The 10,332-nt window shown below is 46.9% G+C and overlaps 1 protein-coding gene across 1 annotated transcript in view; it reads left to right on the top strand.

The window, feature by feature from the left end:
* Positions 1–6,884, top strand: part of sema5ba (sema domain, seven thrombospondin repeats (type 1 and type 1-like), transmembrane domain (TM) and short cytoplasmic domain, (semaphorin) 5Ba) — a gene marked incomplete at both ends in the record, with an annotated part of 20,082 nt that extends 13,198 nt beyond the window's left edge. Inside the window, 4 exons of the mRNA XM_084452071.1 lie at positions 2,510–2,647; positions 3,861–3,905; positions 4,571–4,776; positions 6,708–6,884. Coding sequence (XP_084308197.1) covers positions 2,510–2,647; positions 3,861–3,905; positions 4,571–4,776; positions 6,708–6,884 — 566 coding nt within the window. The remainder of the gene's footprint in view (positions 1–2,509; positions 2,648–3,860; positions 3,906–4,570; positions 4,777–6,707) is intronic.
* Positions 6,885–10,332: the final 3,448 nt, after the last annotated feature.

Genomic DNA, 10,332 nt, shown 5'->3' with positions numbered 1-10,332 from the left:
TAGTACATTTATTATTACTGAGAATATCATGGCTAAGAGAATATTTATTTCTCTTTTCGGATATAGTGTCTGCGTGCATGCCTGCTTGTGTGTGTGTGAGTGTGTGTGTGAGTGTGTGTGTGTGTGTGTGTGTGTGTGTGTGTGTGTGTGTGTGTGTGTGTGTGTGTGTGTGTGTGTGTGTGTGTGTGTGTGTGTGTGTGCGTGCGTGCGTGCGTGTGTGTGTCAGTCAGTGAGGTTCCTCAACGTCACTGTTATTCATTTTGAATTAAATCAGCTTCTCTTTCCTGGGACATGAGCAGTCTGTCTCACTGGTATAATGACAGACAAAGAATAGGAAATGGCTTTCTGTATTTTCCCTTCATTGTTGCCTTGCTAATTAGCCTGTATCATCAGGCTGACGTTTTCCTTATTTAGACAGGTCCTTTAGCCCGTGTGCATGAGGAATGACTGGCTGCCATGCTAATGACTTTGCGTTTCCATTTGTCTCTCCTTGATTCATTTATTGACAGGCGGGACCTTGGGCTCGTTCCTCCTTCCCTGTCTAAACCTACAGTGGCCTCAGCAATTAGACGAAGATGGTCTGTCAGTCAGTCTGCGTGTATCTGATGGCCCTGTCAGAGATAGTCTGATTAAAGACTTCTCTGTAATGGAGGACCAGCCAGGCAGCATACTAATAAGGGTGCCGTGGGGTTGAGCATTATAGCTCACTGCTCAGTCTAACTATCTATCTAACCGTCTCTAGCAGTGCGCACGCACAGGTGGGCTAAGTGACAGAAACACATGAAAATGAATGAAGCAATTACCTGAGCCATGTTATTAAACACAAGTGATTTCACGCAGTGGGAATGTTCATGTGTGTGTGTGTGTGTGTGTGTGTGTGTGTTGGTGTGTGTGTGTGTGTGTGTGTATGTGTATGTGTTCTTGCATAGATAAATAGATAGAAAAACTGTCCCTTTGCCAAGGTATACCTTGAGGAGCGTCTTATAGAGCAGCTACCAATTTATTATCCAATAGAAAAAGATAAAAACAATCTTTAACTGCTGGTTACAAAGAGTCTTTCCCACACAGGGTCACATACTGCTTTCACAGGCAGAAGGTATTTAAATGAGTATATTCTACATATATCTATATCTATATTCTGCCATCTCTCCTTATGTTGATCCCAAAACATCTGCAGCCATTCTCTCCTATTTCACTTCATATGGAAAAACAAAACTAAGTTTGTTAAAATAAAGACGTGGATTCAGCTACTCTAAAGGAGACTTAATGCTTTGGGTTTTCAAACAATCAATCAGATTTTCAAATTCAATTGGATTAAGCAATGTTTATCTAAAAATCATTCTCAATGGTTTTACATTCCTAATATGTGAAGTGCAGTATTACCTCTCAAACCTGCCAACTTTCACAAACAGGCACTTGCAGCTTGGAAGATTGCCTTCAAACATCATTTCTCTCCACATTCATGCATAATTTGGAATAATCAACATATATTATCTAGAAACAGGTCTGGATACAATAAAGAATGGACGGATAAGGGTGTAATCTTTGTCTCAGATATACTTGCTGATCATGGCAACCCAGTTATGAAGACTTGAGAGTAGGGGTATGGATATCTCTCCAAGAGATTATAAGTGTTGTAAAAAGCATTCCTCCTAAGTTACTTTCTTATTAGAAAATGCACTATTATGGCCCGTTGAATGGGATGGGATGAGATCCCAAAACGCTGAATAGGTGGGAAACCCCTATGTGATCGTATGTGTGATAATCACCATATTAGGAACATTTTGTTCAAGTCGATTCTTGTTTATCAAGTCTATTATTATATTGAAACTATCTGATCCAGATTTCAAAGTAGAGAACATTTGGTCAGACCCTAATAAACTCATCATACCAAATAAAACTCATATGAAATTCATATGAAGATATTACACGGATACTACCTTACTAATGAACTATTACATACATTTAAAGTAGATATCTCTCCTCTCCTATGTTCTTTCTGTAATTCTGAATCAGAATCCATTTCTCATTTATTGTTTGAATGCCATTCCTCCCAATAGTTCTGGATGGAAGTTGCACTGCTGATCTTTCTAAGCTTTAAACACATTCCTTATTTTTGTGAATCCCATTCAGTTTTCTCATAGGGATTTAGAACTCAGAACTCATTTAGAACTCAGAACAAAATGGAGGCGATGCTAACTTTTAGATCAATGGTTGGGATACAGGTCTTCTTCTTCCGACCAATGGGAAGAGGGCTTTTCCGTTTACTGCTGGGACGCCTGTACACAAGTCTCCAAAAAACAAATCTCCACTAAGCATCAAACAAACTCCAGCTCACTTGGCTGCAAGCTAGAACTTTCCACCAGCCTACTGCAGCTGGAAACACAACCCAGGGGGAGATCTTCGTTGTCTGACCCTACACTGACAGAGTGTCTCTCTCTTTATGTGTGTGTGTGTGTGTGTGTGTGTGTGTGTGTGTGTGTGTGTGTGTGTGTGTGTGTGTGAGCAGGCGGCTGGATGGCGTGGTCACTCTGGTCAGCCTGTGATGACGCCGGACTGCAGGCGCGTAGTCGGGTGTGTGGAGCGCAAGGCTCCGCCCCTTGCATTGGCAACAGCACCGAGCACAGGGACTGCAACGAGATCCCAGGTGAGGAATACACACACACACACACACACACACACACACACACACACACACACACACAGACACACAACCATACACAGATACACACACACTCCATCACCATCATCATATTAGCATCATCCTCATCATCATCAACAACATCATCATTGTCCCTATCATGATCTAAATCACTGAAATAAATCACTCTCATACACACACACACACACACACACACACACACACACACACACACACACACACACACACACACACACACCCCTCCCCCTTCTGTCTTGTTTATACTCAGTCTTATGTACTGTACTGTAGACACAACATAATTATGATTTCACACACACACTGCATCAAACACCCCCCCCCCCCCCCCCCTCCCCGCCCCCCCCCTCCAGACGGGCCTCTGTTTGCCTTCCAAACTCATTAGGGAAAACAGGTCTCGGCCAATCAGACGGCCTGCTGGAAGCCGCCAAAGTGAGCCTGCCTTAGGCCTCTCACGTTCACCTTCTCCTGAAGGGATGTTTCCTGGGCCCGCCAGCGCGGCCGGCCGGCCTCGTCGACCCCCCCAGAATACCAAGTGAATCAAGGCCTGGCGCTTCATATTAATGTGCTGTCTCAACACCCAATCACATCGAATTCCACAGCAATTTTGGTTGATGGAAATATTCAGGTCACCGGGATGGGAAAAGGGGATGGGTCGAAAAAGTACACCAAAAATTAATCAGAGACTGGATGCGTCTCAATCATCCCGCCCCCCTACACACACACACACACACACACACACCCTCCTCCACCTCCTCATACCCCCTCAATGAATGAGCCCAGAGCGGGCGTGTTTCTGGTAATCGCTTGTGGAGTATCTGAAGTTCCCAACCTAAGAATTCTCTGGCGCTCGCTGGCCCTCAGAGAGATAGTTGTCAGACGGTTACTGGTCGGCCCTTTTCACACAGGATCGTTTTGTTTATGTCCCTGATTTTGTTTGTGCACTGCAAGCTACTCAACATTCACATGGACATGGGAGTGAGCCTGCGCCATTAAACACATGAGAGTGAGGCTGCTCTTCTGAGTGGTTGCTGTGGTGCTCTGTGTGTGTGTGTGTGTGTGTGTGTGTGTGTGTGTGTGTGTGTGTGTGTGTGTTTGCCTGACTGTGTGTGTGTGTGTGTTTGCCTGACTGTGTGTGTGTGTGTGTTTGCCTGACTGTGTGTGTGTGTGTTCTTCTCTGCAGTGATTCTCCCTGCGTCTGGCTTTGATAAGGACCAGCACTGCGGAGGTAAGTGGATTAACTGCTCTCCACCCCCCACCCCCACACACACCCCACCACCACCCATACTCGGAGTGTGTGTGTGTGTGTGTGTGTGTGTGTGTGTGTGTGTGTGTATGTGTGTGTGTGTGTGTGTGTGTGTGTGTGCGCGCGTTCGCTCCATCGCTCCGTGATACGCTTTCATCCGCACAACAGGAGTTAATAGAAGCAATTTGTGTGTGTGTCTGTGTGTGTGTGTGTGTGTGTTCGCGCACGTGTGTGTGTGTGTGAGTGCGCGTGTATATGTGTGAGTTTGTGTTTTTTTTCCCTCTCTTTAATCTACCTGAGGAGGTTGAGGAGAAGGGCAGTGGGAGGTTGGGTAGGAAGGTTCCACTGGGCCAAAGCAAAATGATTGCAGCCGAAAATTAGGACAGCATGGCCCTTTGAACCCATAATCAGACGGAGAATTTGCATGAGTGGCGTGGTGACTTAGCCGCTGTTTAGGTCACCTGCTGGGACTCTGCCAGACAGTTCGGCTTTTAGGATTCTACTTCAGTAGCTGCAGCTGCTACAGTTGTGAGGAAAATATATAACTGACCTTTAAGTAAAAGTAAAACTTTTTAGGCGGGTAAAACCGCCTCAAAGGCTCAAACTGCCACTGGAGTGTAGCTGACGGCCGCTCTGTTTTTACTTAGCGTTCACCTCTCTTCACCTCATCGCCACGGGTGTGTCCTGCTTCCTGGGGGCGGGGCTTCTGTCCTTCCTGGTGTACGTGTACTGCCAGCGCTACCACAAGCCGTCGCAGGAGTCCGCCGTGATCCACCCCACCACCCCCAACCACCTCAGCTACAAGGGCAACACCACACCAAAGAACGAGAAGTACACCCCCATGGAGTTCAAGGTACGGCAGGTGGACGGGCGGGCCGCACGACAGTATGAACACAGGCGAAACAAACACACCCAAACACTCAGCTCTGGTCCCCTTTAATAGATCCCTTTAATACACCTGGCTTCTCACTGCCTTTCACAGCCATGTAATAATAATAATAATAATAATAAACTTTATTTGTATAGCAACTTTCATACTAATAAATGCAGCAATTTAGTGCTTCACATAAAAAATACATAAAATAAACAAAACCAGGAAAAATAAGATATAGGAAAATAAAACACAATAAAAGAAGATAAAGTTAAGAAATTAAGTAAAATACAACCTTTTTTTTTTATCAATTCAATAACACAAAGCACCACAATCCCACAAATTTGTAGTCTCTTTTTATGTTCCCACAAGTTATGCAATAATACAATTGGCAATGGTTCCAAACCTATTAAATAAGTCAAATTTGCCCTGGACTTCTAACAATACCCGTGGGTATGTGTCCAGATTTCTTGTGAATCTTGGTGAAACCTTGGTTTGGTGTGACCGTCTGCACCTTCCCATCAGACTCGTAGTCTCTTCATATGTTCCCACAGGTCACACAATAATACAATTGGCAATGGTTCCAAACCTATTACAAAAGAGAAATTGTAGGCTTCATCTCCCGGCCCTGCACAGCTGTTACCCTGCAATATACACTCACCACCCATCCAAACCACCAGGCCTTCTCCTCCTGCACCTCCTCCTCCCCCTCCTCCTCCTGCTACACCTTCTCCTCCTCCACCTCCTCCTCCACCTCCTCCTCCCCCTCCTCCTGATCCTCTACCTCCCCCTCCTCCTCCTGCTACACCTTCTCCTCCTCCACCTCCTCCTCCACCTCCTCCTCCCCCTCCTCCTCCTCCTCCTCCCCCTCCTCCTCCTCCTCCCCCTCCTCCTGATCCTCTACCTCCTCCTCCTCCTGCTATACCTTCTCCTCTTCCACCTCCTCCTTCTCTCTCCCCCCTCCCCCTCCTCCTCCTGCTCCTCCACCTTCTCCTCCTCCCCTCCTCCTGTTCCTGATTCTCCTCTTCCATATCCTCCTCCTCCTCCTCCTCCTCCTGTTCCTCCTCCTCCTCTCTCTCCCCTCCTCCTCCTCCTCCTCCTCCTCCTCCTCCTCCTCCTCCTCTTCCCCTCCCCCCAGTCACAGCTAGCTCTGAGAGGCTGATCTAAGAGGGCTGCTGCATCTCAGGAGGAAGCTTGATTAGTGTGAGAGGCTGTCAGCCCCTGGCTGGCTGACTGATGGGCTGTTGTGACTGCGTGGCCAGGGCTTGGGGGCTGGGAGGCTGGGGTTGGGGTTGGGGCTGGGGCTGGGAGTCAGGGGCTGGGAGAGAGGGAAGGAGCAGGAGTGAGGGAGGAAGAAAGCGAGGAGGGAGGGAGGAAGAGGGAGAAGAGGAAGGGAGCCATTGCTGACAGTTGCTGCTGCAGTTGAAGCTGAGGGCCACATTTAGTGTGGGTCCATTTCATTATGCCGGTGTGTACTCAGCCGTCCTCTAGGGCCCCTGCTGAGGGACTCTGTGTATTTCACTAATCCTGGAACCTGGATATTGAGCTACTCTACTCCTGGCTCCACTCCCCCCAGAGCTTTTCACTAAATTACATTACTTCCTCAGCCCACCTATAAAATGTAGCTTTTCCACGATCTGCAAACACAGTAAATGAAATGTGTTTTTATCCATGTTCTCGTTTAGACGTGTTCTGTAAATGCCTGCATCTCATATTAGTTATTGATTATGCTTGATGTGCGCTTAATCTGTGCCGGTGCCTTACCCTGCTTATGGAAACATGGCCAGCACCTTGTCCCACATCCCATTAAAGGCCTGTTCTGGATGTTTCCATTGTGGTTTCGTAAGACCTTGTGTACGGTCACCTGTGACAACAGTCTTTGTCCTGCGCCTCTCCCCTCTCCTCTCCCCCAGACCCTGAACAAGAACAACCTGCTGCCAGACGAGAGGTCCAACTTCTACCCCTCTCCCCTCCAGCAGACCAACGTCTACACCACCACCTACTACCCCACCGCCCTGGGCAAGTACGACTACCGCCCCGACTCCTCCCCCTCGCCCTGCCGGACCTACAACAACAGCAGCAACAGCTGAGACACGCCCCCCTCCAGCCCCCTCCCCGCCCGGCCACGACGGAACACCCACACACCCCAGAGTCCTGTCGCCATGGAGACAGAAATAAGCTGAACCTCAGAGACAGACGCCCCCCCCCGCCCCCTCCCCCGCCCCCCCCCACCACCACCCCCTAGTCTCTTCCGCATGATGGAGTGTGTTTTTAAGGGCCAACAGTAGCTGAAACATTCCATTCTGTATGGGTGGACTCTGTATGGGTGGATTTCGCAAACAATGCCTCCCTTTACCCTCGTTTGACGAGCAGAGCCAGGAGCTTATGTAACTATGGCCGTTCAGGGGCGTTGCTACTGGACATCGCAGTGTCGCAGTGACTCAGCTTTTGTGCTGCAGAAACTCTGACTTTGACAGTGTGAGCTCCGGTCACAGCCCCGCTAGGGAAGACACAACCACATGACGGTCATAGGTGGACATATCCAGAGAGCTGCAGGTGAACTTGGATGCCTGTCATTGGTCGGCTCACCTCTGTGTGCGTGTCCTCTCTGACTCCTCCCCCTTTGCCCCCCCCCTCCCCCTCCCCCCGTCAAACATTAATTCCCTCAGCGGCAAAAGCAGTTACCAAGAACTACTGGCGCATATCATTGTGCCCTTGCTCTGGTCGGGGCAACAACAACAAAAAAAGAACTCAATTAAATCAGGAGATGGATATCAGCTCTCTTGTGTTCAGCGGAGGTAGATGGATGGATACCCTTCCCCTCATGGCCCACAGCAGGATATCAACTCCGGCTCTGTTTGGTGGCAAAGATAGACGATCTCTAGAGGACTACGTACGTGACAACGGGCCCCTCTATGGATAGCTGTGTGTGTGTGCGAGCGTTTGTGTGCGCGTGTGCATGTGTGTATGCATGTGTGTGTGTCCTTCTGTGTTTCTCACACTTCACAGACACAATAAACGTGAGAGTCTTGGTTCCCCCTCCACTCTGTGGCTAAGGGTTCCATACAAAGCATGGCCTAGCAAGGCCTCAGCATGGGTGTTTCCTACCACATCCTTCCCTCCAGAGGCTCACGGTCTGGGCATGGGAGAGCTGGGTGGTCCTGTGTTCTGTGGGTGGACTGGACTGGACAAGCTTTGAGAATGCTTTGGGTGTCTGTATGCAAAAGAGGGGGAAGACAGGGGCTCAGAAATTATGTTCATTTATTATTTCCTCACTATCTTTTTTTACATGATGACACCTAGAAGAGAACGTCCTCTTTATCCTCCTAATGGATACATGGTGCTGAGCAGTGTCCCGCTCAGCGGTCATATCCAGTATGGTCAGTTTGCAAAAATGCACAGTGTTTTCTGTATGATTATAAGGTAGAATAAGCTAGGAGCACTTGCTTTTTTGAATGTTATTTTTTCTACAGAGGGAGGTAATTTGTTGTAAGTCTCAGATGAGCAGTAGCGTAGAAGGAGAGGTTTGGTTTGAGAAATAAGGGATAGCTGATTAACACTTGTTTTTACCACCAGTTTGTTTTTTGTTTTTTACCACCAGTTTCACATCATGATATACAGTATATATATATATATATTCATGATATACAGTATATATATATATTCTTTTTCAGCAGCTCAGTAGCAGCCAGTGCATCTTCAACATTTTTGTTTTTTGAAAACAGACACAAAAAAGCAGAGCTAAATACACCGAGTGTAGCGAAAATCAATTGAGTCTCTTAACCAACCATGCTAAATCACGCTTCAAAGTACTTAGTATGAGATGAATGCTGTGTGTGTGTGTGTGTGTGTGTGGGGGGGGGGGGGGCACATGTATAAGTGTGTCTTTATGTACTTCTTGGCTTGTATGTTTGAGAGCTTTGTGGGCTTGTATGTAAGTGCCTGGGAGCTTGAAAGGGAATGAGCAAAACTGTATTTTCTACCATGTAAATGCTTTCTTACACATGACTATATAAGAGAGGATCTGTAAAGGGGTATGTGCATTTTTTTCACATTGACATGACAGCACTCCTGTTGTTCTACTGGCTTTTCTATGTTCCATGTATGAGGTGTTAATCAATGTTAATGAGAGTCTTCTGGCCCTCAATGGAAAAAAAACAACACTATTTATAGTAAAGCTTGGTTTATAAAGGGCATTTCACAGCTGGGCGTTATTTTATTATGCCTGTTCAATGAATGCTAATCCAGCAATGCTTTGTTTCCGTTCAGCAACGCACGAGAGCTCTACCTGTACATAGAGACGGCCTTCTGCAACTCATTAATAACCATGACAGTAAAAGGTTAGTATATTGTAAAGGTCCCTGTATATTGTATAGCTAACACTGTTTGTTTTACAAGCCTTATAGTCGTATGAAAATAGGAAGTGCAGCAGCTAAGTACACACCAACCATGGGGTTTGTTAGGGGGCGGGGCTTGTCGTGTGAAGGGCTGACTAGGCGCTGAGGTAATTACTAGCTCAACACTTCCCCAGGATCCAAGATACCGTGTGACTACAGCCTATGGACTGTAGTAGCTTGGTATCAAAGTTGCACATACTGTTATGTATCTGTAGATTAACTTGTATTTTTAGAGGGCAAACTGGCTACCTATTGTATTTGAACACTAGAACACAGAAAATGTACCAGAAGCACTTCTACAATTACTCAAACTTAACACTAATGACTCCCACTTTATGATGTCTTACAGTATGTGCCCTGCTAGGTCTGACTGGTTGTCCCTGTATTGTCATTGCGTCCGATTGGACTCAGTGATTAGTGATTGGTCAGTGATTGGTCAAGCTTGCTGTCACATTGAGGAGCTCTGTCCCCTGTGAGGCTCGATGCCCCTCTATGCAACTTACCTGGTGGTACTGCTAAGCTGGGTTCACATACAACAGACAAAACCGTTTTAAACTGTTTTAGAATGTTTCTCGTTCTAAAACTGGAGATTTGAAGACGCATCATGTCAGTTTGTCTAATCTTAAATAAACACCCATTCCAGAACAGTCTTGGCTGTTTGTGAACCCAGTTTGAGATCTGTTATCTAGACTGTAATCACTGCCTTTTAGACACTGTGAATTTTTTGGTACTCTATATTTTTGTATATTGTACATTATAAAAGATAATAAACCTTGATGCCAACATGATATGGTCCTGTCTGTGTGCGTGCGTGTGTGTGTGCACGTGTGCGTTTGTGTGTGCGCGTGTGTTACATTATCACACCGTCTGTTAGGTCATCACCCCTCTCCTCCCAGCGCTGGGTGCTAGAGTGCTGATCTGTGATCCCGTGTGTCTCGGTTGTATTTGAGTTTAGCTGACAAGACACCAGACAGCTGACACAGCACCCCTGTGACTCCCCTGCTGTGATAAAGAATTCTTCTCAAGTGAGAAATGATGTGTGTGTGCGCGTGTATGTGTGGGTATGCGTGTGTGTGCATGCCCAAGCCGAAAAGGCAAGCATGTACATATTTGCGAGTGCGTGCCTGTTACCCCCCCCCCC

The sequence above is a fragment of the Borostomias antarcticus genome (genome assembly GCF_949987555.1).
Source record: "Borostomias antarcticus genome assembly, chromosome: 17".
Lineage (NCBI taxonomy): Eukaryota > Metazoa > Chordata > Actinopteri > Stomiiformes > Stomiidae > Borostomias > Borostomias antarcticus.
Note: the sequence above shows the minus strand (reverse complement) of the source record. Positions and strands in the feature narration are given on the sequence as shown.